The 19,197-nt window shown below is 35.9% G+C and overlaps 1 protein-coding gene across 1 annotated transcript in view; it reads right to left on the bottom strand.

Annotated features, from left to right (window-relative positions):
- The window catches only part of LOC113228875 (neprilysin-2), a 45,307-nt gene that overhangs the window by 10,103 nt on the left and 16,007 nt on the right, over positions 1-19,197 (bottom strand). Inside the window, exons 4-11 of the mRNA XM_026462336.1 lie at positions 14,747-14,883; positions 6,126-6,236; positions 5,742-5,987; positions 1,517-1,728; positions 1,061-1,237; positions 589-674; positions 382-487; positions 113-297 (exon numbers count right to left, since the gene is read on the bottom strand). Coding sequence (XP_026318121.1) covers positions 113-297; positions 382-487; positions 589-674; positions 1,061-1,237; positions 1,517-1,728; positions 5,742-5,987; positions 6,126-6,236; positions 14,747-14,883 — 1,260 coding nt within the window. The remainder of the gene's footprint in view (positions 1-112; positions 298-381; positions 488-588; positions 675-1,060; positions 1,238-1,516; positions 1,729-5,741; positions 5,988-6,125; positions 6,237-14,746; positions 14,884-19,197) is intronic.

The raw sequence follows: 19,197 nt of genomic DNA, 5'->3' as shown, positions 1-19,197 counted from the left end.
GAAGAAAATATACCACAGCTAAGGGTGGCATACTAGATGTAATTCCACGAATTTTTGAAAGTGATATTTTTTTCAAATTTATCGTCAGCTCTGTTCGTATTTTTTAAAGCACCTGACACTGGTGGTATCCGCGCACTCCTTCCAGCGACTTTCCCTCTCGGTCTTGCCGGAGAGCGCAGTGACGTACGCCAGCTGCCGCCTTCGCAGGGTCTCCGTCAAGTAAGATACAGACGCGCCGGCCACGCGCCACATCACGTAGTTGGCTTGAACGCGCTTCGGGGTTTTCTCCAGGAGGATCTTTAGGATGAAATATTGAGATTGTGAATATTTATTCAATTACAGTGAATTTATTTTTATGGTAAATGATCATTTAAGACTAACCTCAAGATCGCTAATGTACTTAGGAACGTTAACAATGGCGATTTCGTTCATGTCAACCTTTACGTGAGGCGCCAGAAGACGATTGATGTAGTTAAACCATGGGATTCTGTTGACAAAAAACATTTTTATAAGAGAAAAATTACATGAGATGAATAAATTAACTATTTCAGGTTTTAACTAAGCCAACAAATCGCTGAAAGTACTTACTTAGGGAACTTTTGCTGCAATTCGGCAATGGTCATAGGATTGTATAAACTAGTGGCATTACGACGTTTTTCAAGTGGCAAGGAGATCTGAAAAGACATGTGATTTTAGGCCATATTTACGGCAAACTTACGGTCCTTTATTGAAGCTTGTTGGTTCTTATTAGAGTGATGGTGTTATTGTTGCGGCAAATAATGATCGATTGCAAATCGTGAATTGAACGTAGATGCTTTTCGATTGACATTCTAGCCAGCCGTCCTAGGTAATTAGGACGAACATGCTCATGTTGGCCTCAATAAATACCTACTATTACGGATTGCTAACAATACTCTACTTATTACATATTATATTCTATGTCAATAGAGTGGTTTATATTACAGTCAACACATAAAACCCGTGCCGTTTAACTCTTTGATCTAGTATAATGGAGTCATTAAGCCGGTACGCGTGTATTTTGAGGTGCAATGGAACTTACGTTGGCAAGACTAATTTCGAACTGCAAGGACTCCTTTAGCTCAACTTCGGCTCGAGCGCGATCAGCGCCGAGCAATGTTGCGATGTCCACCATGTATTCATAATACGACTGGACCAGCTTGTCATTTAGTCCTCGATTCAGATATTCCCGACTCAATCCCAGAGACGCCTGATCCAACTGTAGGAAAAAATTTGGTATTCTGTACACTTTTCACATTGAATTTCACTTGTTTAACCGTTAATGACATTGGTACGTGCAAAAGCATACATTTCATAAAACCTTCGCTTAGCGCATAATAATTTCGCATAATGAACATCTATTTTGAAAATAATAATGTTCCTCTGGTTAGAACAATACTATAAAAATGGAAAATAATTGTAGTCAAGGCCGGCCGACCAATATGATGCAATTGTAAAAGCGCTTACAGTATTTGTTACGTGGTTACGTATGTCTTACATCGATTATGCGCTTGGTGGAGTTTTTCACGTCGACGCTTATGGAGAAGTCGAGGAAGTAGTCGACAGAGTAGCCTGCGTCACGGAATTTGTAGACGGACTCCTCCCAGGTGAAGGTTCCCTCGTTCCAAGCAGTGCCGTCGAGTACGGGCCAACCGCCCAAACGTCGCAACATATCCAGAAGTGGCTGCACCCCGCGCTGTTCAATCGCCGCTGTCAAAAATACATGTATCATTGCACTGTAGTAATATACTAATACGAGTTGTACATATCGTTCTCAGTTGTTTTGTCACTATTACATGAGAAATATAAGAAGTTACTTCATGTTCAGAATTTAGCAGTCGGGTCTTTCTATACATGTTTAATGGCGTTCGTTGCGATTTTTTTTGCACACTTTTATATGACGTGTCTGTTCATCCATCAATTACGTCACTTCGGTTGTGCAAATTGCGGAAGCGATATTATTTGATTCACTTTCTCTTACATTTATCGACATAACAGGTTTAGTAACAAACATAACATTTTGTGTTTATAATGAACAACGTAATGTACTACGCTGGTGGTTAAGTTACGTAATATTGAATATATATATATATATATATATCCTTTGTCTAAATTTTACAATCGCATAGAAAATTGTCGCTAATTGATCTCTTTTATTATTTAATACCTAGTACTTAGAGACCCTATTTCGTTTAGTATTTAGGTAACTAGTGTTTCATTCTAAGAATCAATCATCAATGTCTAAGAAGGTTCTTCTGTATTTGCATCGAGTATATAGCCAGAAATAGAGACGAAATGTCATTTAATTTGTTTGAAAACTATTCTGCCATATCATTACGCTGACAACTACGCTCCGATTGGCTAGCCCGAATTCGAAACAAATGACGGGTGTCGTCAATTGTTTCACTTCAAACCTACCAATTTAACTTGAGCTTTGTTATAACGGACGAAAATTGAAAAATTACACATTTAATATTTAATTACCGATGAAATGTGATTCCATTTGTTTTATAATTAGATGTTTTGCTATTTTTCACACACCACCGAATGGAACAACCCCCATTGTTAGAGATATTGTCTTTATTACAGAATATTTTTGGAATATACGGAGACGTACAAACAGGTCAGTTGTTGGTGCTGTACTATTTCACCTTTCTAATTTGTGATTTCAACGCAAACGAGAGTTGATATTTAAAACTTATGTAAGCCCCATTTGCCTGATGAGTTGCCAATATTTCTGGTTTTATAATCGATGTTTAATTTTGTTATGATACTATGTTTGTTCGTAACATAACTAATGTAATCACGATTTTTTTTGCAAAATTTACTTATTAACATATCTGGAATCAGCGAATCGAGATCTACAACCCCCTTTAGAAAAGATCGGGGTGGAAGTTCCCGTGGTAAGTTGTTCCCACAGTAATAACTTGGCAAGGAAAAGGTATAGCAATATATGTGAAGCCTGTCGTTAAAGCGTCTGGTGACGCGTCTTGCAGGCAGCAGCCATTTCTGTTACTCCGGCGACGACGGAAGTGAAGAAGAATGTGCATGGAGCGGTCAAAACATCACCTAATTAAATTTTTCCTTGTTTAAACTTTTTTAATCTAAATTCTAGTGACATTATTAAGGTATCTTATTGTTTGAGTATTTGTTTGATTTATTCTATTAGTTTTAAGGTATGTCAGTCTTCGTATAAAAACGTGATTTGGTGCTATCAGTTCCCTCCCTCGAGGGGCTGGTTGTTCCTCGGAATAACTTTCCCAATTGACCTGCAATCGTACCTAAAATTCTTAAGACCACTATTTCTTTCTTTTTTTTAAGGATGCGAAACTACCTTAGAGGATGAAAAAAAGAAATTGGTTTCCACAGTCTAAGAAAACTACAATCGGGCTCATGTCAAATATTTAGACAAAGATGATAATAGTTCACTTATGCGTGTCTCAACTGTGACTCAGAGGAAGAAATGAGCGATGAATAATATTACTGATGAATAAGAATATTGTTGTTTTTTTTCAAGTTTAGCTGTGCATGAGATAAACAATACATACAATTGTAGAAAAGGTTGTTTTATTTAAGAAAGTCTTTGTTATCCTGTCATAATCTAAGCGGAACAATGCGCCCCAAAGCGGGGCTGAATGTTCCGCTACGAAATTTGTAAAAAATTTGCCTGTATAAAACAAAAACTATTGAGGTATTACTAGAAGTGACAATGATATTACAAAATACGATAAACATTTGTTCAATATTCCCACACGTTGAAAATCAAAATGCTTCATTTTTAGTATAAAACTTAGTACTAAGCGGTTTCAGTGTAATTTAAGGGTATATGTAGGTGTGTGATTTGCATTTCATTGTTTAATTATTCTTTTGTTTATAATTTATTATCCGCCTGTATAATAATTATTTTTTACCTGAAATACAGGATTCTCCTAGTACAGCTACATGTGTTATATTTTACATTGATTCGCATAATTAGTCTTTAATTATTCCTTTGTAGAATAAGTTATCCAATAAACAATTTTATTATTATTATTATTTGTGTCATTGTTAAGCAAAATTAGCTTAATTGACATTTTTCAAGGAAAAAAACTTTAGCTGCCACTGTCCCATATTTAACTGCCTTCGTGGCCGAATAGTTAATGTGCCGTTATTATACTGCCACGCAGAGGTCCCAGGTTCGATTCCCGGGTTGGGAGAAATACTTGTATGGTCTACATTTATATTTTTTCTTGAGTTTGGTTGTAATTTGTGGTTGTCTATGTGTGTATCCATGGCACCCGCGACATAGGGTTTCCTTAGTGCGGGGCTATGTTATTTTTATTATTAGTTACTTTATGTTTCTCAGCTTGTTAGCTAGTTTGAACCACACTTACGAACTGAAGTCAAGTAAATGCAGTATGGCGTGTATCTACGAGTATGGGGTGGGTGTGTAATAAGATCCTACATCGTCCTCTTCCATCTGCATGAAGTTTCTGACAATGCGGCATGTATTTAAAGTTATTATTATCCCGAAAGGTATCAAAATACAAATGTCTGTGTCTTTGTGCAACGTACTTTCCAAAGTAATTGAACTCCACTTTTTTGCCTGTGCCTTTCTGTAAAAACAATGTATCTACTAATAAAGTCTTTCAATTTTCGACTCTACATTTAAGTTTAAAATCGTCTTCAGACGACGCGTTAGCCAGGCTGCCGCAACTGGTTACGAACCAGCCGAGCATACTTGCAGATAGGCTCGTTCGATTACAGCATACCCTAAGAACATGTACAAGATATGGTAAATAGGACACAAACGATATTGCCCAGTTTAAATGTCATCCTCGTGGCATGATGCGATTGTGTTCTGAAATACCATTAAAAGTTTACTACACTATTGTGTTAGTTTCAAGCGCCACCGGCCATGTTTATTAGAACGATCCGATGCTATAAACGTTCCACAATCACAAAACTACTTTTTCTCAGTTAATAAGAAATAGAAGAGTAGTAATTAAAAATGCACTGATTACAGGACAGTAAATCAGATAGAAGCAGCTGAAATAAATAGGCTTTGGTAATTACTTTTGCACATCCGATAGCACCGCGTCAGATTACAGCATACTAGGTTTCTTTTCTAACGAAGTGTATTACCAGCCCTCAGTTCTTCGGATGTCGAGAACAATTAAATTACAGAAACTTCAATCATATATGATGATTGATGAGATATTCTCTGTTTTTGACGTAGGTCTATGTTAGTCCAAATGTGAACTTATCAATAAGCAATCGATGTATACATAGATAATTATGATATATGAACATATAAATATGAAATGAAAACTTGTATGTTTGCGATTTGTGATTTTTATCATGTGGATGAAACAGAGTATGTCAGTTGTATTTCCCGAGTGTATTTCATCTAAAATTTGATAGGAATCCTCTTCAAAGTATAACATACTAAGCATAGCATACTCATATATGTTTGTTAGTTTTTCATAATTATTCTAAAAGAGGGTTTCAAAAATTGCTTACAATATCGTATTCACTGTGTCTATTAATCTAAAACTTATTACTTTCGTTTATGCAAATATAGAAATATAACTTTATTATAAAGACATATTTATGTCACTTATACGTAGTATAAATATTAAGTTAATATATAACAACAATACTCTCATTCCGAACGTCAGTAATCATATGAAATATGAATAGTGTAATACTTACATACTTGTATTAATAATTTTGCTACTTACTTCTGTTCATGCAGGCTTGGTACAAAGTTTTAGCGAGAACGAACGGTCTGGGTTCGTTGGGCGATATGGGTTCGTCCAGTAGGGTCCTGATTTGTTCCTGCAGCTGGTCGGTGATGATGGAAAAGGTGTTCACTGATGTCTTGTCGTCCGGGATTCGAGTGTTCTTCACGAATGCACCACACGCGAAATCATAGAAATCGTCGCAAGGATCGATTGTTTCATCCATGTTCGTGAGCAGTTTGGAAGCTGAAGGAAACATATAATTTCAACAGACCGGTCCAACAGATATTTTATAGGGTATTATATACATATAGCATTTTACAGAGAGAGAAGAATAAAAATTGATTCGAAACTGTTTTTTTGAGTTACAGAAATATAAAGTACCTGTATGGATGCAACCGGGCTTCGTGCAAATTTTGGATTCATCAGCCCCGGGTGAGACCACTGTCGATGGCACGGAGGACGACAGCCTTAATTCACTGGTTTGCGGCATATCTACACCAAAACATATTTAAGTCATATTAAACAGGATATAATAAATAGATCCGAGTGTCTTTCGGTCGGTAATCGCACTTTCCCATTACAAGAAAAAGTTTTGTTTCCTATTGGTTCTGTTTTACAAAAGCGAAATTGTCGGACATTTGTCGAAAAATTTTTTGGCGTGTTAAAGAGTCCGATCAAACTTGTATCAAAACAAAATTATATCACTATTCTTTGAATTTAAGATGCACTTTCAAATGATAATAATCCATCAAAATTAAATAAAGGCACCTAACTAAAAACTATATAATCGGATGAAGAATTTTATAAGGGGTCCGGAATAGACATGGCCGGGTAAATGTAGAAATCTAACTTTTCTATATTCTCTCCGGTCTGGGCATTTGTGGTACCGCCAGTGTTTCCGATTTTCAAAACACAAGTGCTTTAATTACTTACTACTTTCGATTGGAGCAACGTATATGACGTTGTGATGTTGTTTAATAAGGGACAGAGCGATTCCCGTGGCACCTAATATTAATTCATCCTGTTTACTCGTGGTTGTCATAAAAAGCGACGAAGGAGTAGGTAAATTCATGAGGCGAGGGTCAACGCCACCCTGAGAGGGTTATTCCCTATAATATTGGTATTATTATTAACATAATATTGTCAAGCGTGGCAACTACGACAATGCCTTCTTTTGTGAAGCAGCGATATACGTCCATCAACGGTTGAGAAGTTATGTTGATGTAGTATAGTGAGAATTAACATCGTTTTTGCAGTGATCTATCCAAATATGCTAAAGGTAAATAATAATGAAATGGTTGACGCCACACTGCACCGGTGACACTCGGTTTGCAATCACGAAACGCTAGTGATAGAAATCATTGTTGCGGAAAATTAAATGGTAAGCTGTGTTCTAAAACATTTACATTATTTTATGTAGTGGCCGTTAGTGGCACATCAGGTTTTACCTTCACTATATAAATCTGCTTTCGTTAAACCAATCTTACGTGATTGTATTTAAACATTAGGGTCACCACATTGTTTAAATTTTAGGATTACATAATCCTCATTCGAATCTATCGCCCACGCATTCTAATGCGGACGACTTGGGTATATGCTGTTGTTGATATTGACCGCGTTACGCACTTTGAACTTGATCTCATCTCTTAACGTCATTTCATCATGGCATCTTTACCTCGATGTGGTTTATTCGAAACATAATTGTAGACAATCCAAACTTCTACTGTAATATTACTTTAGATTTTTGCACGTAGTCGATATGAAGAACGCTTTTAAAATATGAACACATCAAACCTACTTTGCTTCCTTCGTTCCAGCACTTCCTGTGTTCCCCTCATTTATTATTTGGGATAGGTGTCGCCCACAAAACGGTTACAATAATTAAATACCTCCAATTTCGTGCGGCCCAATTCTGTTACATCGGTTGCTGTAATAATCTTGTTAACAAATTCTAATTACTCCAGATGACAGGTGCACGTTCGTATCAAGGTAGAAGTTACAAAAATGCTCTTGTTCGGGCACGTTCATGCCTCATTGAACGAAATCGTGCTCTTGAAATAGGCATTGTGATAGATATTACATTTTTAATATTTATTGGTTGCTGTCGCGTATCTTTCTCAACATTTCTTGCTTAATTTTCTGTGAAAACTGACCTCTAACAGAGCTTTGTTATTACTTTCTAACGGTGCTAGACGTGAACGCGTGTCACGATGGCGCGTGGCGGAGGGTTTCGCCACACGACGTGATTTAATATTTTGTAACCGTCAATCGTCAAAATGCTGTGCGTTATACATCAATGGCCATAGTTTATTTATTTTTACATAGGTAAATAAATTGGCTGCTAGTTTCCGGAAGAGTATCTTGCGCAGTGATGTGCAAATTTCAATCCCGTCGCAGCGTCGCGCGTTTCCGCACTTGAAACCTAATAAAAATATTATCTTCAATTCGTAGGGGGTGCCAGGCATGCGCCGGCTTCGGCAATCCAGTTACCTAAGTAGATGTTATTAGGTTCACATTGCTGTCACGATCGGTGTACGTCTACTGGCATATATGCGTATTTTGTCGCAACAAAAATAAAAATATTTGCATTTATATCCTTAAATACGTAAACAACAGGGGTGCTTCAATATGGTATAATATACTATATGGAAGTAAGTGAAAATTCTGCACTGTAAAATCATTTCACAATGTAAATAGTTTGCCTACGCTCCAGCGAAAATATTTTTTGTTTTTTTGGCATTTACTAACATCTTGAACTGCTTTTATCTACACTTTTTACATTTGATATGTTTTCTCACACTGCTCTGAAAAACAGAATATATCAATTTCCGTTTTATGATAAAAATGTGTTTTGATGCATGTCTTTTGCATTAGTTTTCCTACGCGTGTCAGACTTTTCGTATGCCGCCGTCTCGTTTTATACTAACGTGAGGTTCACTGCATGTGTAATGCGGTGACTTCTAATCATGTGTCTTCTTCTAAGCTGCTTTAACTTAAGTAGTTAGCGAAAAACGATTAACGAAACTTATAATTTTAATATGATTTTAATAAATCTTTTTCACAATCTTTAGTTCAACTAAACTAAATTGAAAGTAGTGCACGTCGTAGTTTTGTGTAGTGTTACTATTACTTTTTAGAACGGTGCTCTTTGCTAAGATGCTTATCTTTACAGAGATAAGCTCTAATGCTTAAAGTAGCTCTTTAGCTGATAATTCACATATAAATCCGTAGGCAAACAACAATTTGCGTCTTAAATTACGTCTTTTCTGTTCTAATAAATTTGTCGAATTTGCGGAAGTTTTCATTGAACCTCTAGATTCATATATAAGTCCCTAACTGATTCCCACTTATCGTCATAATTAAATACATTTAATATCAAACTACATCCAGCTATTGCCTCCGCTCTACTAACTGCCTCCGTGGTCGAACGGTTAATATGCTGGGCTGCTATGCAGAGATCCCGGATTCAATTTGCGTGCCGGGAGAAATATTTGTATGGTCTACATTTATTTCTCTCGTGAGTTTAGGTGAAATGTGTGGTTGACATCCGCGATACAGAGTTTCCATAGTGCGGGGCTTAGAGTACGTGCGCGTTATTATTATTATTCTTATCATATATTGGGTACAAGTTTCCTCTAACACGAAGATTCATGCCGTAGTGTACGGCACGGTTTCGGATTCTGGCCTTCAATCTAGTCTGAAGCACAAACGCATATTTAAGTCACATCGGTATCGTGCTCTCTTTGTCATAAACTAACGCATTATTTGCATTTGGTAAGTTTCGAGCTATTGGCACCTAAGGACCTTTTTCTTTAAAAAATGTCAATTCCGCTGACGCTGAACAAGATACAATAAATGATGAGGTTGTGACTCAATTCGCTGATTCCAGACACGTCAGTAACTCAATTTCGCTAAAATTCCGACAACGTTAGTTATGATAATAATATATGATATGATGATATGAGGGAGTGTTAAGAACACATTGCAATATTTTCGACAATGATTAAATCATTGTCATTGACAAAATAAAAGACAAACAAAATGATAAGCTTTCTCTAATTATACATTCTGTACACGCTGTGCTACTTGAACCTCACCGAGTACTACTACATTGAATTGCATGTTGATTTTTATTAGCTCAAATATATATAAACCTAACATATTATGTACATATGTATATGTTATATATATATATATATATATATATATATATATAGTATATGTACATATGTCTGTGGCTGTGTGCGTGCATGTGTGTATTTGATAGCGTACAAAATATGTCAGTGTTTCGTGTGTGGTGTTTGGTTGGTGCACCTGTGACACACTCCATGGGCTCCACATACTACTAGCGCATGCGTGCATGTGCCGTGGCTGAGTGGTGCTCATTCAGTATCCTAATTTTGATTTCAATTTAATTTTTTATTAATTTACTACAATTTAAAATGAATGGTACTGAATAAAATTTTCATTCTTTCTTCTTTCTAATTCGAAGATGCGACTTTGAAAGATACAACCATGGTACACCTGACGGAAGAGCTCGACGTCCAGGTAAGTATTTATTGCATACGTCGGTACTTCTAACGTCTCCGCTGGATTGCCGCCAATAATTTATTATTTTCCTTGTTCCTTTACTACCTACTTACGATTACCTACGTTGGCATAAAGCCATGGAATAATAATAACTTATAGTATCCAGAAAACATTAACAATATAGAAAAATTGTTATTGCATATATTACATTTCGTCGGTTAAATTGAAAACTTCGTAACTTCGTTTTTGGACGAAATAACATTTTAACTCTTCAAACGCAATAATAATAACGCGTACACAATCATGGCCCCGCACTAGGCAAACCCTGTATCGCGGGTACTATGGACACACACATAGACAACCACAAATTACACTCAAACTCACGAGAGAGAAATTAATGTAGGTCATACAAATATTTCTCCAGCCCAGGGAATCGAACCCGTGATATCCACGTGACAGTCCAGTATGGTAACAGTTCGGCAGTTCAATGTCGGGCAATTAAAGCTTGAAATATAATTGGCAGACCTAATTTTAATGGTTGGCATTATAATTATTCCTAGTAATTATATTTATTCCGCCTACTCGAAAGTTTGCATTAACAGAGGTTACGAGGTTTATGAATTCCATCCATCAATAATTTTTTTATACTAAGAACTAACTACAGGGTGAAGCTTGACGCTTAACTTTATGACGCACACAATAAGGATGGTCCAAATTCCAGAGTGCCAAGCTTGCTGTTCTGCCTGTACCTACCGCATCTATTAAAATATAAAAATAATAAATAAATGATTGGTACATTTGCTCCAAAACTTTATAACTAACCTATTATGACTTATGGGAAAATGAAAGTGCATAATTTCATCGTAGGTGAAAATCTAATTGAATCTAATAAAAACAGTTCAACATACAAATTTTATTTTATATTTATTTCATTTAAAAAAAAATTATAAAAGTGACTCTTCTTCATGGCTAGGCAATAGTATTTTATGCAATCGTTGCCTAATGAGGGTTCTTAAAGTCGAGTACAGCGTTTAGGTCACGAGGCATTGCCGAGTGGCTTAAGTAATAGGTACGAGATTTTAGGATCTAATTATGTAATGATTGTAAACAATACTTTTGAACGAGTAAATGAAATTATGAAAAAGAACCAATATTTAAATTCTGTTGACAAACCAATCCAATTTTTTTCAATTAATCAAAGTTAACCCATTTAGGGAAGCAAAGGTTTCACAAAAAAGAAAAAAGAAAGCCAAACAAAAAAAAATTGTGGTTTAACTACAGCAAACAGGCTCCATACTTAAATTGTTTAATTTCTAAATTATAGTTAAATAATTATTGTAATGTCTTACAATGAAATAAGTATTATTCAGAAAGTGACACTACTTACTTGCATAGTGTCTCTTTCTCTGTGCCTGGTGGTCTTTCATAGTTTTTGGCGGCATGTATTGACATACTGATACCCGTTTGCCATCATAATATTACATAGCTTATAACTACTTACTCACAGCCCATCTTTGTTCACAAATGTTACCAACAAACTACCCATCTAGTCAAAGATTAAGCAAGTGTACATAAAACTAAAATTAAGAAATATGGAGGGAAAATACGTTAAATATTCTAAGATTATAGGATATTGTGCTATATGGAGACATTATTTTATTTTTAAAAGTAAGTAACACTGTATTCAAAGATTTTTTTAAAGTTGCTTGCATCACGTGGGAATTTGCTTTTATTATCCTGCATTTTTTTCATGTTGATCGAATAGGTATTATTTAAAGTTGAATCTGCCAATATAACTACGGTATTTGTAATTAATTTATCAAATGATCAAAATGTGCATTTTGATCATCACGCACACATTGGGATATTTCTTCTCTCAAAACGTGTGTATGACAAGCGGCGTCAATTGAAATATCGATATTAAATTGCTTTCATTTCCGGAAAAACTTCTAAGAAAAAGTAAGTGAGTTTATATACCTAGGTACATTGTATTATTTCTAAGTGAAGCCCTAGGCAATTTTATGTTTATAATATTTTATCATTTTTTAAAAGAAGCTGTCAAAATCTTTCTAAATATACTTAAATTTCTTATTTATATATTTATATATACATATGTATATATACACATAATAACCGGGACGCAGACGTCTTTACATATTTTTGCTTTATTACTACGTTTTAGTTTAACGTACCTTGTTAGCTCGTTAAAAAAATCTATTTTGCAACGGTGCACTTACGACCGCCAGTGAGCCGAGCCTAATTTCTTGAGTGACCAATACTTTTTGCATTTAATTTTCAACAAATAATATATATAATTATTTGTGTGTTATGCTTAAAATGCAAGCATTTTCGTTGCGTCAAATTCTTGTAAAATTATGATTTTGGTGTCGCAATAGACCAAGAAAGATTGAATTTTATCGACAACATTATCAATGAAGTAAATGCAACATTTGAATAAACCGAAAAAATCATGATATTTTATAATTATTTTGTTCATTTGAATCAAGCAGCTATGACCCATATACTATATATCTTAAAGACTAACATACATAACAGCACTTGTCGGCGACGCGTGGTTCAATCTGGTGTCAGGTAACCGACCTCGGAATTCCCGCTGTATACGACATCCTTTGACCAAAACTCCTCCTATATGACGCTCGACCCTCAGAGTTTAGGGCTTTCATTCTAACATACCCTACTTCCCTTTCAGACTTCGTGGAGTATAATATTATATTCTAAAGGTATTCGTTTATATTGATTCTGACTTCGGATATGTTATAGAACGTGAATCTAAGAGCGTTAATTATAACAATTGTTAAATCATCAGCTTACACGCATCCACTGCTGGACATAAGCTTCCCCCTGAGCAAACCAACTCTCCCGTGCCGCCCACGTCCAGCCGCTGCCAGCCAGATTTCTCAAGTTGTCCGTCCATCGTGACTCCGGGCGTGATGTGATCGCCACTCCAGAACAAGTCTGCTCCATCGGCCATCAGCCTTCTAAGCTTACTGATTTTGCAAGCTATGTCAGCCACTCTAGTTCTTAGACGTATAACTTCATTTGGAATTCGGTCCATCAGGGTAAGCATAGCTCACTCCATAGAACGCTGAGCAATTTTAAGTTTGTGGATGAGGCCTATTGTTAATGTCCACTGTCTCGGATCCATAGTCCATAACTTGTAGAACGCACTGGCTAAACACCTTTGTTTTTAGACTCGGTGGGATTGACGACCTGAAGATGTGGCTAAGCTTCCCGAAACAATGTTTATTACAAGAAAATAACTCTCGAAAAAATGGCTCATTTTGTTAGATGTAAATAACGATTCATTTGTGGAGCACTTAATGTTTACATTACTTCAATATTATCACAACAACCGAGCACTTCGTTATTGTTGACGCGTATCTAACAAATGTGAAGGATAAAATTAAACCATAAAGGATAATCGAAAATAAACAATCCCTCAAGGAATTTAATAAGCTTGAGGTATTAAGACAAGGTTCCATTTAAAATGAGAGAGAGTTTTCTATTTTAACACTTATTGAACGTTATCCAAACTTAATATTATAATTGCGATAGTAACTCTGTCTGTTTCGTCTTGACGCCTAAACCGCTGAATCAAATTTGATGAATTGTGGTATAGAGATAGATGTGGCCTAGGAGAAGGACATAGGCTACTTTTTATCATAAAAATAAATCTTTAAGTAAAATATAAGTAAATAGGGTATGAAAGTTTGTATGGAGAATCAATCATTTCTCAAGTACGGGATCTGAAAATTCGTATTTATGTCATTTGTAATGAAAATTAGTATTAGTATAGCACAGTAGGTTACCCGAGCTACGCAGACGACGTTGCGGGCGCCAGCTAGTAAAATATAAATGATCTTCCCGCTTACACGCTCTGCTCGTCTATACGCTTGTATAAATCTAAATGTATTGTATTAGCAAGCAAATTCTTTCCGTTTTTCTTCTTTACTTACCTATCTCTTTCAAATCGTGTAAGGGGTATGTATATGACGCTTTACATCTTTATAAACATTTGCCAATATTATGATAGCAAAATGGTTATGTATATTAGGAATGCATACCAATAAAATATGTTATTGCTTAAGAATTTATTCTAAACGTTAAAAGTTTTTAAATAACACGTGATCCACACGACTGCACCGTAAGTATAAAATTAATCTTTGAAACCATTCTATAGTTCTTTTTGCGTATGATATATATTTGTATCCCGTAGTTTGTATTGGTAAATAGGCTAAGAATGAAAGTTAATTCTAGAATGAGAGGCAGTATAATAACAACGCGTGTGCTCTGGAAACGGAATCTCTTTCTACCATTCTTTTGCTTGGTGCAAATAAATACGACATAAGAGGCGGCGACACCATAAAAATCGTGAGCTAACCCACGGAGGTCCTCAGAATGTTCATCATGATAATAAACGCTTATTGTCACATAATGTATTATTTGCTCACCTTTGACGCTTGTTGAGTTGCGCACGAGCATGCTTGCGATGAAAGCTGCGAGAAAAGCGATGGCGAGTAGAACCGCCAGAATTGCCACAAGCAACAGCCACTTCTCCATTCTCGTTCTCTGCCCCCAGAATGATGGCCTACAGCAAACAAACAATTTGTTTTCAAGAGAAATGAAACATTTATATGTTTTCGTCATAGCTATTTCACATGTTTACTACTAGTAGGTAGGTACTTATACTATATTATAATTTTTTTATATGTAAAAATTAGACAACATTACATACGTTGCGATCCCAAAGTAATAATTTAAAATAGTATAGTTTTATTTTAAATTATTTTCTAATCCCATCGGTTCCCCAATGCACCCCTCAAGAATAACGAATAAATATTAATATTTTATTCCCACCTGATACCCTGGTACTCACAATTTTTGCTGTATTTCATTTAGTTTATCAGAAATGAACAACTTTAACTGTACTAACTTATATAACTCTAATAACTTTGAATTCAAAACTTCTTTTTCTCTGGACTGTACTTACCATACAAATACAGTGAGAGGATCCGTTGGAAGTTGAAACATATAGAGGGGATCAACTGCAATTTAAAATTGGCGGTGGATCAGTTTTGGGGATCAGATGGGAATAAGTTGAGAAGGCGACACCATGAAAACCGGCATGCAAGCTACTCGATCACGGAGATCGTCAATAACGAATAAAATTTAAAAAAATATAATTTAATTTAAAACTCATTGGTACCATACTACGATTGCTGTGCAGCTAGAAGAGGATCGCCATAACAAAGTAACGTCTTCTGTCACAGTTTATTTTAGTAGGATAGTGTTATAATATATTAAAGTAAGGAAGTTTATAAATAGAAAATTTCCTCGAGGGCGGTTCATTGGGGCATCGTGCCCAGAAGGCTTTCAACACCTTCTGTTCTGTACTTATCAAAAATTATATGATATAATATATATTATGGTAAACTTGCACCGTGGGTCGTTGTCCCAAGAATTTTATTGTCTCAAAGTTTTACTTAATAACACATCACGAATGCCTCCATATCAAGACGAGTAGAAGTAAATAATTTCAAAATGTTTTTTCTTTGAGGGAGAAAATTGCCTCGAAATTTTCAATTTGTTTTTGTAACCCAATTTTCTATCTGCAATTTTCCTTAATGTTAAACGAAAAAAGAAGTCGCAAGGGACTAGAGAACCTTATTTCATTCATAAAGAAAACTCTTCGAGTTTTGTTCATAAAGCGGCTTAAATATCATTCGAAATACAAACAAGGTTGACGCTAAAGTAAATACTTTCTTTTTGTTGATTGTTCAGAAGTATGAAGTTCGCATGTGCCGCGTGTATCTTCGTTATAATTATATAGTAAAAAGTTCATCAAATTAAAACGTACCTATTGCAAATGTTTTGTAAAGTTTTTTTTTAAGTGAAGGGACGAACAAGTGATGCGCCTGATGGTAAGGGTGCTTACAAATCCTGCGAATGCTCTGGAAATGCGAGCTGCGTACGTGCATTAAATAGTGCGATCTGTTCGCGAGCCGTTCGCGTGCCGCTCGCGTGCCATATATACTAACACGTATTTAACTTCACGCATGCAGCACGCGTGCAGCGTACGCCCAGCGCACATGCAGCGCGTTCGCGGCGCATTGGCCAGATCTGTACACACCGTAAGCTACACGCCTATCCATAACAGTTGCAGTGCTACTCAAAGCTTTCAGATCTGAGGGGCACTGCCACTGCGCCCGTCATCCTGAGACATAAGTTGACAAGTCGCATGTGCCTGTAATCTCACCATAGTTAACCCTTTGATTTTGTCTTCTTAAATTATTTTCATGGTGCAGTAGTGACAACTGGGGGTCTACTGAAATTGTTTATCGTGTGTGTTTATATGGAGGTATATTAGCGCACTGGGGGTCTACTCTCGATCTCCGTCCGACATCCGTCCGAAACAATTACTGTCAAATAAGTAATATTCGACAAAATTAAAAGACAAGTATCAAGTATGAAGCTCATTCGCATCACGCGTCTTTTCATTTGGTCAAGTATTGCTTATTTGGCAGTAATTGTTTCGGACGGATGTCGGTCGGAGATCGAGAGTAGACCCCCAGTGCGCTAATATACCTCCATATAAACACACACTATAAACAATTTCAGTTTTTAACTTCGATGTTAATTATAGCAAACCAGTTTAGTTGAAAACGGCAGTCACGGTTTTATGCACTTTACTAATGGATAGATGTTCACATACCTATACTTATTCACATACTTAGACGTTTACGTACTATTTACCATATCAGCATTAAACACATTATTTTATTTCATTATATTTGAAATTATTAAAAAAAGCAACTTATTTCTCATGGAGAATAAGATTGGATTTTAGTTCACACTCTTAGATTGAATTCCTTTTACAATGTTTATTTATTAAATGTCATGATGGTTTACTACCTCGACTTTCATATATTTATTGTAAAATACTCAACTAGTTATTATTGATACTAAGATCGGACACGGGGAGAAAAATTCCTTCTACATATATGACTAGACTCGAAGCAGGGGTAAGTAATACTCGACCAAATCAAAACACAATGACAAGTATGAAGCTTCATTCGCATCATGCGTCTTTCCGAAATGCCTAACACCTGACAACAGTGGCGTTCCCGAATGTAGAATCCAACACAAAGTGTCATTTTTCTCAAAACTGAAACTGTATATCAATATTTGGCTTTAGTTCACGTATAATAAATTAGATGACAGTACTTATAATTTGAATTTAACAATAAACTAGACAATAGTTTTATCACAACACTAAGATTACTGCGTGTCTCAGACTTACGGAATTCGGTGGCAGTTGCTAATTACGCTGTACATCCCATGTGAAGCATTTTAGAAGCTTCGCAATTCGTTAGTATTATTCGTCTATCACGCCCCCACGGCTGGAGAAAATAAGTGGATGATTTGTTGCCGATTTTGTCAAGGATAGTGTTCGTGGCTACTGAAAAGTAGTAGTTTTTTGGAAATCTTTAATATTGAAATCTGTCAACCAATGTAGCTTTTGTTCTGTATTATACTATGTCACTCATATGTGTTAGTTTTTCCTTGTAACTTTAAATTCTCTATTTATTTGGTATTTACAAATCTTATTAAGAGCTTCTACTCAAAAAAACACACGCTCTAAGAGAGTATGGGATCAGCATCTGAATTTAAAATGGAAAATATAACTTCCAAAATACAAATTGGTCAGTTAGAAGGAAAAGTCAACTGGTCGAGTTGGAGATATAAAGTATGCATCTTATTGCGGAGCATTCCAAATACTATGGATGTTGTCGAGGGAAAACTAAAAAGACCTGATTCTGTGCCAGATGATGGAGCAGGTGACGACAATGTCAACACATACAGATTGGAACATGTCAAATTTGTTAATGCTGATAGCAGCGTTCTACACCTTCTCACCACAAATCCACAAACGTGAGTGAAGACACATTACGTAAAATTATGATACATACGTCAGTTCGTGAAGTATGGTTAGAATTACACCGACTTTTTGATGGTAATTGTGATGACAGATCATACAACTTGTACATGACCTTTTTCGGATTTAAACGAGATCCAGCAGATGACATTGCAACCCATTTATCTAAATTGAAAAATATATGGACCGAGCTGAATCAAGAGATGTTTCGAGACAAAAAGAATTACCAGAACTACTATTGGTCTGTAAGATTCTTGACACCCTTGGTGAAGATTATTTTTCATTTAGAAGTAATTGGCTATTAACACAAAAAGCAGATAGAACCGTGGAAAATCTAACCAGTCACTTATGTGCATACGAGAGAGCTCTGTTGAGTAAGAACATTCTTGATCAGGAAGCTCTGACTGTTAATACGAGCTCACAGAAGCACAACAAGAGCAAGGATAAGGACAAAAGGCAATAACTGGTTACGAAACAGTGAAGGAAAAATCTTCTTTCGTAACTAGTTATGAAAAACAGTTACGAAGATGGACCAAAATATTCCTTTTTAATAACTGGTTACGAAACAGTGAAGGAAAAATCTTCTTTCGTAACTAGTTATGAAAAACAGTTACGAAGATGGACCAAAGGGACAAAAGGCTTAAATGCAACTATTGCTCTGAAAAAGGACATAGAGTGCGAAACTGTCAAAAGTGGATCAATGATGGAAGGTCGTCGAAACCGAACAGTTTGCCAGCAAGTTCCTTATCTAAACAAGTTCGGACAAACAAACAAGAACATTAATGTTTGTTTGTTATTACACTAATGTCTGTTATTCAGAATCTTCGCATGGAAACAATGACGTAGAATCAAGGTATAACTTGAGAGCACGTCCGAAAAGATGTGACACCTTCTCGACCTAGAAAAGTCTCCTGAAACCCTTACCTTACCTTACTTTACCCTATGGAACGAGAGGACGGTACCAAT

The sequence above is a fragment of the Hyposmocoma kahamanoa genome, unplaced genomic scaffold, assembly GCF_003589595.1.
Source record: "Hyposmocoma kahamanoa isolate Upper Pololo Valley unplaced genomic scaffold, ASM358959v1 100021, whole genome shotgun sequence".
In the NCBI taxonomy this organism is placed as follows: domain Eukaryota; kingdom Metazoa; phylum Arthropoda; class Insecta; order Lepidoptera; family Cosmopterigidae; genus Hyposmocoma; species Hyposmocoma kahamanoa.
The sequence above is the reverse complement of the archived record's forward strand: the minus strand, read 5'-3'. Positions and strand labels throughout refer to the sequence as shown.